The 17,795-nt window shown below is 47.8% G+C and overlaps 1 protein-coding gene and 1 non-coding gene across 2 annotated transcripts; one reads left to right on the top strand and one right to left on the bottom strand.

The window, feature by feature from the left end:
• The first annotated feature begins 262 nt into the window (after positions 1-262).
• On the top strand, positions 263-334 carry Trnae-cuc. Its single transcript has one exon. It is a non-coding gene; the product is annotated as a tRNA-Glu (tRNA).
• Positions 335-8,701: 8,367 nt separating this feature from the next.
• LOC101599657 (L-amino-acid oxidase-like) lies at positions 8,702-17,047 on the bottom strand. The gene is made up of 7 exons (XM_045151465.1): positions 16,955-17,047; positions 14,313-14,542; positions 13,926-14,038; positions 13,162-13,363; positions 12,013-12,087; positions 10,169-10,302; positions 8,702-9,629 (listed from the first exon to the last, which is right to left on the bottom strand). Exons 2-7 carry the CDS (start codon positions 14,538-14,540, stop codon positions 8,810-8,812), a joined length of 1,572 nt encoding a protein of 523 aa, XP_045007400.1. The 5' UTR covers positions 14,541-14,542; positions 16,955-17,047; the 3' UTR covers positions 8,702-8,809.
• Between the last annotated feature and the right edge of the window lie 748 nt (positions 17,048-17,795).

Here is a 17,795-nt window from a genome sequence, read left to right as displayed (position 1 = left end):
CATGCTTTTTTTCGTTCATGTTTTTTTTCCTTCCGTCGTGAACCTGCCGCTGTTCCACACGCCCTTCTCAGCGGTCCTGGCAATTTCAACTGTCCTTTTCGAAGACCAATACAACCCGAGCCCCTTGTCGCCGCCGAGCTCGGTCAGCCGGTCCTCCAAGCTCAAAGGACCAGAGCGCCGCCACGGACCCGCCCGCCGGCCTGCGCAGGCGCCCTGCCGTCCACACTTAGTGTACTGTCGCATGAGGCCGCTGCGTATGCCTTCCCTGGTGGTCTAGTGGTTAGGATTCGGCGCTCTCACCGCCGCGGCCCGGGTTCGATTCCCGGTCAGGGAAGTGGCTTTTTTCCACCTAGCTAGCTGCTTCATATATTAAAAAAAAAAAAAAAAAAAGCTAAACACATCTTCATTACTCTTCACTTTTAACTAAAGCCCACAAAATGGACTATTCTGTCCAAGGTGATCTGGCACACCCACATACACACACACACACACAAACAAAAAACTGCAAAAGTGAGCATATTCCTTTTAATTTTTTTAAAGTTTTATTAACATTTTCCATGATTATAAAAATAAATCCCATGGTAATTCCCTCCCTCCCCCCTTAATTTTTTTTTTAATTTGATTTATTTCTGCTTTTTTTTTTTAAGCACTGATAGTAATTTAAAGACAGCCCAAGCCAGGTATGGTGCCTCACACATTTAGCCTGAACTTCAGTGAACCTTGAACAAATAAACAAGCAAGCAAGCAAACAAACAAACAAACGCCAGCTCAGAATGATCCAAAACAGATTATGCTGGGGCTTCTAGAAGTACCAACTTTTACAATCTTGCCATAAACTTTAAAAAGCCTCCCTAAGTTTTCCAAAGACTTTTAGAAGCTGCCTAGAAGGGCTCCACCCAGTGGCTGGATAGTGCTGGCTCTGCAAGGGAGGGAGGGAGGAGGTGAGGGAGGAAAGGAGGAGGTGAGGGGGCGAGGAAGGAGGTAAAGGAGGGAGGGAAGAAAGAAGGCAAGGTGTGATATGCCCTGGTCCTTGCACCTGTCTTTCTAGTTTGAAAAATAAAAATAAGTAATTGAAACCATGCTGCAATATATTCAATGTATCTGTATCTAGATTGAATGGGATCATCGCTCCTCCTGTTCTCAGTCTCTCCACAGACAGGTGATGATATATGGATGATAGGGAGATGGATAGATGATGGATGGATGGATAGATAGATAGACAGACAGACAGACAGACAGACAGACAGACAGACAGATAGATAGATAGATAGATAGATAGATAGTAGATGATAGATAGAGAGATAGATAGATGACAGGTAGACAGACAGATAGATAGATAGATGATGGCTCTCCACAGGTATCTGCTACCCTCCTCCTGCATTTGAAAGTTGCAGACATGACATGACATTGCCCCATGCAAATACCTAAGACCATTGACAGTAACATGCCATCATGCACTATTCCACATTCAATTTCTCCCAATTGTCTCTAAAATGTGTTTCATAGATGCTTTCTGTTTTCATTCTGTCAATCTTTGTTGTCTTTTTAACAAAATTGGAATTTAGTGTAGAAAACAGCATCTATTAATAGTTAAAAACTTAAACCATATTTAAGTTCTAAATGAGAACCTTTCCCTGTTCCCTCCTCCTTCTCATCTCTTCCTTCCTCCTTCCCCTCCGTTTTAAATATTATTTATTTATTTATGAGAGAGAGAGAGAGAAATGGGTATACTACAGTCTCTTGTCTCTGCAAACAAACTCCAGATGCATGTGCCACTTTGTTTATCTGCCTTTATGTAGGTACTGGGGAATTGAACCCTGGTCATCAGGCTCTGAAAGCAAGCACCTTTAACTGCTGAGCCATCTCTCCAGCCCTCCACCTTTTTTCTTTTTCTTTTTTGTTTTCCAATGCTGGAGAACAAGTAAGAGCCTCACACATTGGCACACATGAGGCATGTCCTCTGCCCATGAGCTACATTTCCAGTCTTTACATACCAGGGTCTTAACCTTCTATAATGTGTGTCTATATGCCTAATTTCTTGCTACTTTCCAATCAAATGGTTGATTTCTCCCTAGACACCTTTTCTATACCGTCAGGCCAGGCTGTTCACTCTCATTGATTCTGAGTTAAAGCCAGGCTTCTCAGAGCCACCCTAGGCCTGAGGACAGAGATGGCCTCTGCTCTCCTGTGCCCTGGCGGGACTCAGGAAATACTCTGGCCTGGTGTGGGGGACAGCACAAGGACCTTGGGGCGCACTTTACACTGGGGCTTCTCTGGCTGAAGGCATTCTGTCTTGTCTCCACTAAGCCTTGGCTTTCTCATCTGCAAAGCTGGGGGAAGGATGGAGAGCTGTTCCTCACACCTGTAACTCTAGTGATTCTGGAGGCAAAGGCCTGGTCTATGTGGTGAGCTGCAGGCCAGCCTGAAAAAAAAAAGAAAAGAAAAGAAAAGAAAAGAAAAAAGAAAACCTTCCTGATCTTCAAACTCAATTGCAAGAGAACTATAAATGTGAAAGGAGAGAGGCAAGAAACATGTTTGTGTGTGGAAGGGGTGGATGAACGGTCACATGAAGCTGCGATTTTTCTCTGAGAGGACTGTAGACTTTTACGTTGTCATTGTTGTTATTGTTATTTTATGCCTATGCATAATTTTTCTCACAGGTGAATACATTTATTAGTCAAACACCAATATACTTTATTTGAAAACTTGCTGCCATCTTATGCAAAAATTAAGTTAAAATTAAACCTACAATTAATGCAACATATCTAACTTGTAGAAGAAAATCTTTAAGGTGTTAGGCTTAGTAATGTTCATGTCCCATTTAAAAAAAAGAAGAAGAAGAAGAACAGTTCAGGTATGGTGGCACACTTCTTTAAACCCAGCACTTGGGATGCAGAGGTAGGAGGATCACTATGAGTTCTGAGACTACAGAGTGAATTCTAGGTCAGCCTGGCCTAGAGTGAGACCCTACCTACAAAATGAAAGGCAGGGGGTGCTAGAGAGATGACTCAATGGTTAAGAAACTTACCTGAAAGCCAAACAACCAGTGTTCAATTGCCCAGTACCCACGTAAAGCCAGATGCATAAAGTGGCACATGTATCTGGAGGCTGTTTGCACTGCCTGGAGGCCCTGGTGTGCCCATTCTCTCTGTTAGTGCTCTCTGTGTATGCCCCCCCCCCCTCGTTCTCTCTCTCTCTCTCTTTTTCAATGTACAGTTTGGCTTTGGCTCAGGCTGATCTAGAATTCACTATGTTGTCTCAGGGTGGCCTCGAACTACCTCTGCCTCCCGAGTGCTTGGATTAAATGCGTACACCACCACATCTGGCTGTCTTCTGCTTTCTTAAAACCTAACGACATTAAGAAGATGAACCCACTTACTAGCCACTAGCAGAATCGTAAGACAAGGGGACTTTGAGAATGAGGGGGCCTAGATCTATAGAGGGAGGGGCCAGAACGTTACATGAAAGGTGTGGAATGTCTCCCACAGGCTCATATGTTTGGACACTTGGTCCCTAGATGTTCTGGGTGCTGTTTTGGGAGCCTATGGCCACTTTAACAGACGTGGCCGAGCAGGACGAAGGGGGTTGGTGAGGGGTAGGTCTCAGAGGTGAAACCCAAGCCTACTTCCAGCCCGATCAGGACTTCTGCTTCCTGCTCTGAGGAGATACACTGACGGGCACCCACACCCCTGCTCTCCTGCCACCGTTCCCTCCCTGCCAGGAAAGGGGGTCCCCTCAGAGCATGAGCCAGAACTCCTCCCTGCTTCCTGTCAACTATTTCAGCACAGTGGTGAGAAGAGTAATTGATACTGTGATGGGAAACAGAATCCTGTAAGACACGCCTGACCCCGGCAGGCAGCAAGTGGATAATAATTTTGCTTGTTTGTTATGTTTTGCTTTATTTTTTTTGGTATTTGTCTTTCCTGTAATTTCCTTTTAATTTAATTTAATTTATTATTATTATTATTATTATTATTATTATTATTTTTGAAGTAGGGTCAGTCTCTAGTCCAGGCTGACCTGGAATTCACTATGTAGTCTCAGGGTAGCCTCAAACTCACTACAATTCTCCTACCTCTGCTTCCTGAATGCTGGGATTAAACGTGTGCACCAACATGCCTAGCTAAAAGGCCCCCTACCCCCGCCAGTAAAAGGGTGGCTGAGGGTAGGAGAATGACTGTCAGTTTGAGGCCATCCTGGGCTATAGAGTGAGTTGCAGGTCAGCCTGGGCTACAATGCGACCCTGATGCTCAGCTAGCGAGTGATTGTTAAGGGTAGTGCAGAGGATATGGGTGCTAATGGAATCGTTCTGTGTCTTGATGACAGTGGTTACACGAATCTACTCTACCTCTGTGATGACTTGGACCCAATGGCACATTTCTGGTTTTGTTAGTATGTTATATTCATGAACTGGAGTCTAGGCCTCTGCAGGCCCTAAGACATCAAATCTGTCCACTCATTCCAAATCCAGCAAATGAAAGTAATGTTTTAACATTTTATTTTCAAGGACAGAGAGAAAGTAATTTATTCCAAATGGAAGTTTTGGGAAGGTGGAAGGGAAATATTTCAGCCCATCTCTGGGGAAATGACTTTAGTTTTATTATTTAAAATTTTTTTTTAAATTTATATGTGAGGAGAGAAAGATACAGTGAGAGAGAGGAAGAGTATGGACATGACCGGCCTCTTGCCACTGCCAACACACTCTGGATGAATGTGCTACTTTGTGCATCTGGGAAATTGAAGTCAGGTGGGCAGGCTTTGCCAGTAAGTACCTTTAGCCATCTCCCAAGCTCTGAGTCTGGTTGTAAAGAGAAGAAGTGGGACAGGGGCAAGGGGACAGCACAATGCAGTCGTCTTGGCTAAGGAATGCTCTAGCTGATCATCATTTCAATCATGGTTCTCCATGATGGGCCACAGTAGCCTTTATGTCTCAAGGCACGCATGTGAAGCATGGCTTCACTCCTTCCTCGAGATCATCTCATCATGGGCTGAGGCATCTGTGAGGACCTACTATTCCTAGAATCCAAGGAACTGTGGGCTTAAGATAATGACTAGAAGCCCGGCGTTGTGGTGCACGCCTTCAATCCCTTCACTCGGAAGGCAGAGGTAGGAGGATCACTATGAGTTCGAGGCCACCCTGAGGCTACGTAGTGAATTCCATTTCAGCCTGGGCTATTGTGAGAACATACCTCAAAACCCACCCCCCCAAAAAAATAATAATAATGACTAGAGACCTAGAATGGGATGTGGGAAAAGCTGACAAAGGTTGCCTCAATTATTCCCTGTGGCTTTCATGCTGTATGAAAGAAATATTAGGCATCCCCAGTGTTTAGACAGATGATTTTCTTTTCTTTTCTTTTCTTTTCTTTTCTTTTATCTTATTTTAAAGGTACAGCTGGCTTACATGGGTACTGGAGAATTGAACCTGGGTCCTTAGGCTTCACAGGCAAGCACCTTAACTGCTAAGCCATGTCTCTACCCCTACACAGATGTGTTTTTCAATGATCAGCAGTCCATGTCCTCAGTTATGCAGAGTCTGACCCAAAGTTTTAAAATAGATACAGGCATGTGAGGCTTTTAACCCCACATTGTGGGCCCAAGTGAGGAGTTGTAATTTCCTGGAAAAGTAGATTGTCATTCCCTGGTACAATTAATAATTAATAAGATGTATCTTTTGGTGGAAATTGGGTGGAGGGTACATTGGGACCTGTCACTCTCTCTGCAACTTACAGTGAATCCACAGCCTTAAAACAATAATTAATGAATTAATTTGAGAGCGAGCACGGGAGAAAGTATGGGCTCATAGGCCTCTGGCCAGTGCAAATGAACTTCAGACACATGTGCCACTTTGTGCATCTGGCTTTGCAGGGATACTGGGGAATTGAACCCAACCTGTAAGGCTTTACAACAAGTGCCTTTAATCACCAAACCACCTCTCCAGCTTGAATCTATATTTTTTAAAGAAAAATTACCTACTCGCTATACAATAAGTGACATTAACCCCTACAGTTATAATCCAACATGAAGCCCGCCTTTTGTATCCCAAGAGTCTTCCTGTTTTTGTGGATGACACAATAACAACACTGACTGTCATTTCTCACATTATTCGGTTACATTTTGGTTTCCTAAGCTTGTCTCCAAGTTCACCAGGGAATCAGTTGGGTCTCACTGTCCATATTGCAGAGGTGCAGTCAGGGTGCTAATCCATGCAGAGACAAGAACAGGTGCTGGGAGAGGGACCCTGGCTACACCAGCAAGGAGATGGCTAGCCACTCTCTGTAGGGATCATTAGAGCGTGGGTGAGTCACTGGCTGTCGCAACACTTTGCCATGTAGCCCGACTGTCTCCACACATGCCTTCTGGGTAGGCAATAAAGGTTAAGGCTCTGACTGTTCTTTGGAAGGGCTGTTTGTCACGGTTGTAGGTTAATGAGCAACCCTGACAGATGAAACAATGCTTACCACCCACATCAAACAGCAGGCTGGTTTCTGCTTGCTACCATGTTGGCCACATCTCTGAGCTCAGTGTTCCTTGACCACATGAAGGTCCATTGTATGCACAGTGCCCACGTGAACCTCTCCATGGAGTCGCCTTGGATCTTGGAGACATGGGACTTTTATGCTATAAGTAATCAGACCTGTTAGTCTTATGTTTTCTCTCAGCTTTCATGAAACCTCGGCACGCTCATTCACTGGCCTACAAGCCAGGTAACATCTAGCTCTTGCTGGAGAGGGTCCTGGAAGTACAGGGTGCTTTCCCAGCCCTGGTCCTAAAGAGAATGGTGTGGCCACGTTGGCTCTGAAGGCCTTCCTAGGAGTACCTAGTTGTCTGTGGTGATGAACTGTGCCCTCACTGATGGCCACTGGCCTCTTCCTGTGGCTCTCACAACCCCAAGAGGCCAAGTCACTTCCAAGTGATGGGCTTCTCTAGAACACACCCATCAGTCTGCCTGACAGGTGTCACCGGCATGAACTCCATCTGTCTGCCTCGGCACTCAGCACGTCTTCCCAGACAGAAGGGTCTGGGGACCTGCTTGGTGGACGTCAGGATATAGCACTGCAACTTCTGGCTTTTCTTCATGAAGTAACACTTAGCATATTCATTGCTCAAGACGATGCTCTTTGTTCCAGAAGCACAAAATCAAACACACACTGTTGACCCTAGAAGAAGCAAGTGGACTTGGGGTTGGGTTTAACTGAATATGTATATTTTTAATTATTTTTAGGGCTGTAGAGATGGCTTAGTGGTTAAGTGCCTGCCTGTGAAGCCTAAGGCTCAATTCCTCAGGACCCATGTTAGCCAGATGCACAAGAGGGTGCACATATCTGGAGTTCCTTTTCAGTGGCTGGAGGCCCCAGCATGACCATTCTCTCTCTCTTTCCCTCTATCTGCATCTTTCTCTCCCTTTCTCTCTGTCTGTCGCTCTCAAATAAATAATTGAAAGTAAATAAAATGTTTTAAAAATATTTTTATTTATTTATTTGTGAGACTGAGAGAGAAAGAGAATGGTCATGCCAGGGCCTCCAGCCACTGCAAACAAATTATAGACACACTTGTCACCTTGTGCATCTGGCTTTCTGTAGGTTTTGGGGAATTCAACCTAGGTCCTTTGGCTTTTTAGGCAAGTGCCGTAACCTCGAAGCCATCCCTCCAGGCCTAGGTTTAACAGTGAGCCACTTTGGACTAGCCTGTGTGACATCAGGCTGGTTAATCACTTTGAGAATCAGTCTTCCTCCTCTGTAGTACAAAATAATGTTAGAATTTGTACAACAGGGGCTAAAGAGATGGCTTAGCACTTAAAAGCATTTGCTTGCAAAGCCTGGGTTTAGTTCTCCAGTACCCATGTAAAGCCAAATATACAAAGTGGCATATGCATCTGGAGTACGTTTGCAGTGACAAGGACTCTAACTGCCTCTCACTCACTCTTTGCAAATAAACAATAAAAATGTTCTTTCAAAAGAAACTGTACATCAGGGTTGTGATAATACGGAGAAGCACTGAGCATAGGAGCATATTTCTGGCTATGCTGTTGCTCCAAGTAGCTAATTTCCCAACTTCTCTTAAAATTTAGTCATGTAGGGCCGGAGAAGTGGCTTAGCAGTTAACGTGCTTGCCTGCAAAGCCAAAGGAACCAGGTTTGATTCCCCAAGACCCACGTAACCTAAACATGAGGGTGCACACATCTGGAGTTATTTTTATTAAAGCATCTGGAGATATTTTTATTTGCAAGCAGAGAGAGAAAGAGAAAGAGGGAGAGGGAGAAGAGGCCAGACATGCCACATTGTTGAGCTCCAGGCCAGTGAGAAACCCTACCTCAAACAAAGTGGATGGTGGATGTGAGGATGATAAAGCGAGGGCTGTCCTCTGTCCTCCACACAAACACGTGCACCTGTACACACACACACACACACACACACATGTACACGCAAGCACACACACTCCAAAACAATATTCAGTCATGGAATTTGGAGGAGCAGAGAGGGGGAGGAGAAGTAGGACGAGATATAATTTCAAGAAATGAAAAACGAGGCCTTTGCAAGACAAGTGTCTCCATCATCATGCCACTCTAGCATTGTTTGGATGACAGCAAAATGTCAATGAAACACTTAGTGAGCATCTTCCTCTGCACAGGCGCTTTATTGCTTTGCACTTTATAGCACATGTGCTTGTTTCTGTCAACAAATCCAAGGCTTAGGCAAGATAGCATCTCGGGGGCAAAGGTGAAAGTGTGAGCAAAAGTGGGGTGACATTTCCCCTGGTGGAGAATCACCCAAATTCAAGAGGCCTATTACGCTGGCTACAACAGAGTTTAGGAGCTGTGCTCTTTTGTGTGCTCTGGGTTCTCTGTCGAAGCCAAGTTCACAGCCTCCTGGATGCTCTTTGCAGCCTTGAGGCCTGACTTGATGGCAGTGTCGATCCAGCCATGGGGCAGGTCTACGTGCTCGCCAGCGAAGTAGACCCGCCCTTCTGGCCGGCTGAGCTCTTGGGCATAGTCCATATATTGATAGGGGGTGAAGAAAGCAACGCCACCCATAGAGTAGGGGTCCAGGCCCCAGTGCTTGACATTGGAGTAGGGACACAGGGCCCGGAGCTCCTCCTTGGAGCGGTTATGGACAGCAGCGAGATCATCCAGGACAACCTCCACTATCCGGTCACGGTCCAGAGCAGCCATGAACGTGGAGTCATCATCCAAGGTGTAAGAAGCTAGGATGACCCCTTTATCCCCGGAGAAGCGCTGATTGGGATAGTAGATGAACCGGGCCGGCCCGTCAGTGCTGGACTTGCCACCGAAGATGCTGTCGTCCTCCCAGAAGCGCCGTGTGCAGGCCAGGACCACTTTAGAGGCGCTGGTGTAGTGGATTGAACGCAGTGCGTCCTGCTTGTCGAGGGAGAGGGGTGGCTGGAATCGGAGGAGGCGGGCAGCCTTGGCCGTGGTGGCCACCAGCACGAAGTCAGCAGTGAGGCGTGCCCTGGGCTGCAGAGGGTCTGAGGTCCTGTAGGTCACGTGGACACAGTCTCCAGACATCTCCACACTCTCTGCTAGAGAGTGAAGCTTCACAGTCCCTGGACAGAGTGCATCACTCAAGGCCTGGGGGAGCTGGTCAAAGCCCCCGGTGATTTCATCAAACCTTTGGGCGAACAGGGAGAAGGGAAGCAGGTTGACAAGATAAGGTCTGCAGAGGACCTGTCACTGGAACAGGACAGAGGCTGGGTCTCCTCATGGGCCTGCTCCAGCCACATTTCATAGAGATCAGCTTTGCAAGAGGAATCGGTATCAAGCAGTGCCTGTTAGCTCCAGGGATCTAGCAGAGATTGCTGCTCCCTATTGACTATTTTCCATAAACCCCACTCCCAGGGTCACCTCCACGCTGACCAGCTGGTTTGAGGAGCCCCAGGGTTCTTATTTATTTTGCGACAAAGTCTAATGCCTATGTGACAGAGGATGACGTTGAACTTGAACTTCTAATCCTCCTGTCTCTGCTTCCTGAGTGCTGGGATTACAGGTGTGCACTCCACTCCTGGTGTTATGGGTTGTTGGGGAATGGGAACCCACTCCCACACCCCCTCCAAGTTCTTTTGGGATTTTCACCTGGCTCATTAGCCCATCTTGCTACCACTGTCCTCATCAGTGACTAGCTAGCCCATCTTCCTCTACCCCTTTTCCAACCTGGACTCCCCGAAGATGATGTAGGCTCGCAGGGTCTCCATGAAGGCCTCGTAGTAGCCAGAGTCTGCATTCAGCAGGTCCCCAATCATCTGCACGGCCCCGCGGCTCAGGTTCCCAACCTTGATCAGGTATTCCTGTGACCATGTGAGGGGAGAGAAGGCAAGAGGCTCAGAGTGCCCGGGGAACTAAAGTGGCAGTCCCCTCAAGGATACGAAGAACCTGACCTGGACAGGTTGGAATGGCAGATGTGCACCCCTTGGTTCCCAGTGGCAACCTGACAGTGTCTGGCACAGTCTTCTTACTCCCCCAAGCAGGGAAAATAGCTGACATAAGTGAGGACTGTCCCCCTACAGATATTCTTCCTAGCTGTTGCCTTGTGAAATCCTCAGATATAACCATAAGGAACCCTGTTTTACAGTTAGGGACACATGGAGGCCCAATCTTCATGCCCACAAGGACCTAGCTTAGCTTCTCTTATCTTCCCTGCAACACCAAACCAAGAAGCTGAGTACCAAGTATTTCTTCTCATCCTCACTTGGCCACCCCACCTTCCCTGTCACCTAGCGGTCTTGACTACCTTTATCAATGGCTTCTGATGTCCCCACCAAGCCCTGGCCATGCCCTGGGGGCTAAACACTGAAGGAAACTGCTAGGATGTCTGCTCACTACCTCTTTTGTCAGGCTGAACAAATGCTTCTATCTGGCATGCTGATTTAAACCAGAAGGGATGCTGCTAGGGCCTGCCAACAGTAGCAACAATAATGCCAAGGTGCTTAAAGACATGTCAGCTCTAGAGACTGTTAATGTAGACAGTCAGGACTCAGCCCAATCAGTACCCAAGTCTGGGTGTTTTATAGTGGAATTGGAGAGCAGGGCCCTGAGATCACTGGGTCTTTTTTTTTTTTTTTTTCTGGGTAGGGCCTCATTCCAGCCCAGTCTGACCTGGAATGACTGGGTCATGTGCATTCTCCACTCTCTGCATCCCCCCCTTCAGGGGGATCTTAAACATGCAACAGCCTGACCACATTTGGCAACAGGACTCTGATCCATTCTGCCTTTATGGCAACCCAAGTTCTCCATTGTAGCAGCTGGCTCAGATGCTCAGATCTGACCAGTGATGACTAGTTTTCCCTTCTAGACTCTGTTTTAGCCCAGGGCCATCCAGTCACATAGAGTCCCACTCATAGTTGCCTAGCCTCAGCCTCCTCAAGTCAGCAGCCTCCAATTGAAGCACACCTGGAACCTTCTTTATGGTTTTCTTTGGCTTCTGCAATGTGGGTATTGACCAAGGATCCCTCACATGCCAGGCAAGCACTTGTACCTCTCAGCTTACCACCAGCAACCCCACCCCCACTCTTTCCTGCTTTTCACTGCTGTTAGAGACTGTTTCCATCAGTGGCCATCCTCCTCACCACCGTGGTCCCTTGAGGGTCATAGCGCAGGGACCCTGCTGTCATCTTAACTCTTGCAAGTAAACATCATGATTCCTTCACAACTACATGATCATGTAAGATCCAGTTCCTGGATGTCACTCACTAATGAAGCAACACTGGAGTGCATAAGTCTTGCCCACACCTCCACCTGCCTTTGACTATGCCAAAATGGTGGTGACTCCTTTGACACAGCAATCTCTGAGCCTTGGACTGCTCTCCTTGAAATGGCCTGGTTCCCCTCCACCTTCCCTTTCTTCTTCCTTTCCTCTCTCCCTTCCTCCCTGTCCTAGTAGAGGACATTCCAGCAGCACAGACAGTTAAGCTAAACAAATGTCATGCAGCATGCTAAGCATGGTGGAGGAAATGTCCCCTTGGAAGCACCTCGCAGAGCACAGGGCCCCCAGGACTGACCTTGGTGGAGAAGGAGTCATACTTTTCCAGCACCTGGCGGCAGCTGCATTTACAGTTGGTCAGCTCTTTCTCAATCTCAGGAGAGAAGAAGATGGGGAGGTCATGATGGGCAGGGCTTGCCCTCCCCCAAGCCCTCAGCCCCTGCCCCATCCAGCCCCCATGCTCCACACTTGTTCAAGAGGCTCCAATTATATGTGTGTGTGGCCTGCATTATTCCAGAACTGTGTCTCACAAGTGGAGTCTCCTGCTGGTAGAAATTCCTCTTGACTCTTAAGCAGATACCAGGTATTTGACAAAGGCAGAAGCCAAAGCCACTTTGTCAGCCTTGGGGTTCCCAGAAATGGGGAGTATACTTCATTGTCCTTTGTTGAGGTCATTTCCAAAGGACTCTGAGGCCATTGTGGATGAGGTGGGTGCCATCAGTCCCCACTGATTGTAAGAGAGGCTAGGCATGTTGGCACTGAGCCACAGTGGGACACAGCTCTAGAACACCTGGGCAGAGAACTTGGTCTTGCAGTGCTCACTGTCACACTGAGGTCTCTCTAGGCCGTGAGGCAGAGAAGACAAAGGCATTGTCAGTGCTGAGGAAACACTGGACAGAAAAAGGTGGCCCGGCCTTGTAGGCAGGGCGCAGGGTGGCTTTCCTGCAGCTACTTCTATCAGGATGTGAGCTTGGTGTGAGCATGAGCTGTGTGCTTTGCACCACTGTGACTTTACACACACCCTCCCACATACTCCTCACATCCTGGCAGAGAGTGGGGGCTCTATAAGAGGGGCTCCAGAATATGGAGATCAGGAGAATAGAGATGGTAAGAATATTGCTCAGGGTCACAAAAAGTTCAGCTTCTTAGTCTCTTTCTGACTTAGACCTGAACGTGCTCTGACAGGTTTACCAGTGGCCAGATGGGCACATGCCTGCACAGGGCGACACGTTAGGAGTGTGAGGATTCACAATTACTACTGAGTTAGTGACTGACATGACAGGGACACAAGAGGAAGTTCGGCTGGTAAAGACCAGGCTGCTGCAGGCATCCCACACACGGGTCTGGGGTCTGCGCAAGGCCCTTCTATCTCACTTAGGAAATCAGAAGGGAAGTGTGTGAAGAGATGGCTCTGAGGACAGACACCCTGCTCCCCACTCTGCCTTACCTTCCTCAGGGATTGTTTAAAAAGTTGATCTGCTGTCTTGTTCTTCTCATCATCTCTGACCGAGTAGCCCAGCCGGTCAGGATTGGCCTTCACGTCTCCCAGTTGGTGCCGAACACCATTGAACAGCATCCAGGTCTGGTCATTATTGGAGTAGAACTCCTGGAGGTCCAGCCCAGATCTCTTCACGAACTCCTGGGTGAGGCTGTGGAGATCATCTCCAGACATAAGTCCCTGTGCTCACTTCTTGCATCCCTCAGATTCACCAGAAACTCCGCCCCACCCAACTCCCTCCACAGCTGCCTGATCAGGCAAACAAGCTAGGAGCTCTGAGAAGGGCACATGGAGAGCAGCCTTGAGAACCCCCTCCCTGGAGTCTGTGTACCACTCCTGAAACTTTTCTATTCCAGAGGACTCGCCTTTATCCCATATTTTCCAAAAAGCACCACACACCTTTCTCCTGAGGATGCTCTCCTATTCCCATTGCTTGCAAACCTCACAGGCCGCTTTTGACTCTCTAAGGTGTTCAACCACATGCATTATCTTTTGGGATCCTCAACTTCCTAGACAGTTGGAGCAGGTGGAGTGATCTCATGCCTTAGACTAAAACAGTGAGGCCAAGAGAGTTCACTGGGTTGCCCTGGGCCTAGAAAATGAGTGGGGTCAGATCCCAACCCAATGAATGCTCAAGAAAAGGACTCTACCCTGTGTCCCTCTCGGCCATGATACCCTCCCTCTTCCCTGGCTCCTCAGGCTCCCCGTCATACTTGTGGCTGATAGGAATTCTCATGGCGCCCAGCTCTATGAACCACGTTACTCCAGCAACTCTGTGTGTCTCTATTCTGCCACCAACACGCCCTGAGGCTTCCAACACAGTCACCTAGAAAGATAGCCACTTAAGTGACCCTGTGAGACTGATCTCATCCCTTCCCACATGACATCTTCCTCTGCCTCTCTGTCAGGCCCAGCTTTATCACCTTCTCTGAGGTCTGCCTCTGTTACATGGCTAACCCATCAGCCCTCCTGCCCCAGCTACCCCAACCTAGAGCCCTAGGCCTCACCTCTGGCCCTAGCTCCCTAAGGCTATCCATAACCACCTCCCTTCTCCAAGCCCAAGCTTCCCATGAGAGACTCTCCCATGCCCTGCCATGTACCTGGTGGCCAGCATCGTGCAAGATCTTGGCAGCAGTGAGCCCAGCCATGCCTGCCCCGATCACAATGATCTTCTTCTTCACTGATGTCTGCCCTATCCCATTTCTAGCCAGCTGCAGCAGATCTTCATATTGGGGATCTTCAAAGCACTTCTTAAGCTCCTCATTGAAGTCCTGGGTACCCAGGCATGCCACAGACAGCAGGGTGAGAGCCAGCCAGCCTGGGAACATAGCTGTGGAGACGGGTCACACTTATCAGCAAATGTCCAATTCAGTACCTTCAGGGAATGATGCACACCATGGGTCTTTCCAAGGGGTCTATCCTCACCTCAGTTAGTGAGACTACCACACACATGGGTAAGGCAGACCTACCCAACACATTGGCTCTTCCCATTTTCCCCTTGGGTAGCAGAATGTTTGGTGAAGTGAGAAGACCCTAACTCAACAAGAATATGGGAGGGCAAGACCAGGACAGGTGGTCTGCCACCTCATCTAATAAGCTGATAGTACAAAGTCTAAGCTCTGGGGCTTCCCAAGCCTCACAGTAGCCCCTCCCCCAGGAAGTCACCTCTCAGAGGTGAGCAAGGCTCACAGGTCATATACCTGGCCCCATGGTGAGTGTGTGTTCCCATGCCTGCCTTCTTGAGGTACATCCATTCCTGTTCAGCTGTGGAAGAGATCTGCTATACCTTCTTGGGAGAGGACCTAAGGTGCTTGTTTTGGGAGGGCAATGTTCTTACTGTTTCCAAAGCTAGTTCTGTGTTTTGGCATGAATCATGTTTTCTCAAAACTCATGTGTTAACTCACCATGCTTCAGAATGTGACTCTTGATATGGTGGCCTTTGAAAAGGCGACTTAGTTGAAATGAAGTTATGGCCAGCTATGGTAGCTCACGCCGGTAATCCTAGCACTTAGGAACTTGAGGTAGGAAGATCACTATGAGTTGGACTGGGCTATGGAGTGAGTTCTTGGTGAGCCTGTGTTAAAGTAACACCCTTCCTCCAAAAAATTAAAAAAAGAAAAGAAAAGGGAAAATCTGGGAGATGACTCAGCAGTTACAGGGAATTTCTTGCAAAGCCCAGAAACCTGGGGATCAATTCTCAAGCCATCCATGTAAGCCAGATACAAAAAGTGGTGCAAGCGCCTGGTATGGGTTTTCAGCAGCAAGAGGTCCTGGTGTGTCCATATATACCACATACATAGCGCCTCGACACACAAAAATAAGGAAATAAAAATAAGCCACAGGGGCTGGAATGATGGCTCAGTAATTAAAAGCACTTGGTATCAAAGCCTGCAGACCCACATACCCACCTAAAACCAAGTGCACAAAGTGGCACATACATCTGGAGTGGGTTAGCAGAGGCAAGAGGCCCTGACACACTCATTCTCTCACTCTCTCCCTCTGTCTCTCTCTGCTTGAAAATAAATTACATATATTTGGTTTTTCAAGGTAGGGTCTTGGTTTAGGCCGGGCTGACCTGGAATTCACTGTATAGTCTCAGGGTGGCCTCCAACTCAGGAATATACTGCTATTTCTGCTTCCTGAGTGCTGACATTAAAACATACTCCTCCATGCCAAGCTAAAACTATTTTTAAAAACATTAAAAGTGAGGCTGAGGGCGCGAGAATTGCTGTGAGTTTGATGCCATCCTGGGCTACAGCAAGACACTGCATCCAAAAAAAAAAAAAAAAAAAAAAAATCAAAAAAAGCCGGGCATGGGGGTGCACGCCTTTAATCCCAGCACTTGGGAGGCAGAGGTAGGAGGATCGCCATGAGTGTGAGGCCACCCTGAGACTCCATAGTGAATTCCAGGTCAGCCTGGGCTAGAGTGAGACCCTACCTTGAAAAACCAAAAAAAAAAAAAAAAAGAGGAGCTGTTTGGCTGGATCCTCCTCCATCTGGTGTCCTTACAAGGAGGGGAAGTATGGACATGCAGACCCACACCTCAGATGAACACTTGCTTGTGCACACATACACAGTGCGCTCAGAAAATCTAGGTTTGATCACATTAGTCCAGTTTACAGCTAGGCCCAAGTTTCAGTTTCCCGGACAGGCAGGCAAGACTTCTGGGGAAAACCACGAACAAAGGCGGGCTCTTAATCAACAGTGTCCCAGACATGTGGCTGGGAAAGGTAGCCTCCATTTTGCACTCTGGGGGCTGAGTCAGTTCTTGGAGACAAGTCCAGACATGGCCAGACATGTCCCTTTTGCCCCAACCAAACAGTGATGTACAAGCGGAGTTGCTGCCTGCCTAGCCAAGCACGTTAGAAAATTGCCTAACCCCGCCTGGATTTCCCCTAGTTGTGCTTAAAAATAGCCTGCGTGCTCCTCTCAGGATCGCCATTTTGTAAGAATGGTCAAACCGCATGTTTTTGTGATTGGTTTTGTTGCGTTTTGTTCATTGAGTTAAGGTGTCTAGAGCGGGCTGACCCGGTATTCACTATGGAGTCTCAGGCTGGCCTCAAACTCATAGTGATCCTCCTACCTCGGCCTCCTGAGCTGTAGGGAGGGCTAAACTCAGTAGTCAAGAGGTGGATTGTGTTCATTCATTTGCTACACTTTGTTCACTCTTCATGCATGTTAATTAAGACAGGTCCCTTTCTCTTTTATCCTCTCAACTAGCCTAAACCCCTGGGGCACTCACTTGTGATGTCACTTGGCGCTCAGGTGACAAATGGGTTCTTCTTGGTCTGCTCCACTCCCTGCCAGGCTGCCAAGGGGTCCCACGGGCTGCTCCTTCTCACAGCGGAGATCAACGCAGAGAGCGACCTGGAGGCTACCTCTGAGTTCAGTGACAGTGTTCTGAGCTTTTGCTGGGTTTTTATACACATTTTTTCCTCAGTCATCCTGGCTGCTGATAGCCACCTTAGGGTTAGCTCATTTGCATATCAGCTCCCAACTGGTCTCTGGGTGCAGCACGCACCCCACCCCCATTGCCATGGTGATGCTCTCCCTGCTGGGTGAGTGCTTCATGTTCACTTAGAACTATTGCTCCTAACATGAGTGCTGGTGAACACCGCCAGGCCTGGCCATCTCCTCTTCCTTCAAGTGTGGAAGCAGGAATTATTCGTTCTCTCTTTGCTGGAACTGAGAAAGTGCAGCCTAACTGATTTTGGCATCTGAAGCCTTCGGTTTTTGTTTCTTCTCTTTTCTCCCTGTAATGCATTTATATATATGCATGTATTAACTTTACATATTAGTAAGATTTGGAATGCTGTCACAACACATGCGTACAATGCACACTGATCATCTTAACTGCATTGCTGGAAAATCGTATTTGAAATCACTGCTAATACTAGCCTATAAAAAAGGCAGGGACTGGGGCTGGAGAGATGGCTTAGTGGTTAAGCGCTTGCCTGTGAAGCCTAAGGAACCCGGTTCAAGGCTCAGTTCCCCAGGTCCAACGTTAGCCAGATGCACAAGGGGACACACGCGTCTGGAGTTCGTTTGCAGTGGCTGGAAGCCCTGGCGTGCCCATTCTCTCT

The sequence above is a fragment of the Jaculus jaculus genome, chromosome 6, assembly GCF_020740685.1.
Source record: "Jaculus jaculus isolate mJacJac1 chromosome 6, mJacJac1.mat.Y.cur, whole genome shotgun sequence".
NCBI classification, from domain to species: domain Eukaryota; kingdom Metazoa; phylum Chordata; class Mammalia; order Rodentia; family Dipodidae; genus Jaculus; species Jaculus jaculus.
The sequence above is the reverse complement of the archived record's forward strand: the minus strand, read 5'-3'. Positions and strand labels throughout refer to the sequence as shown.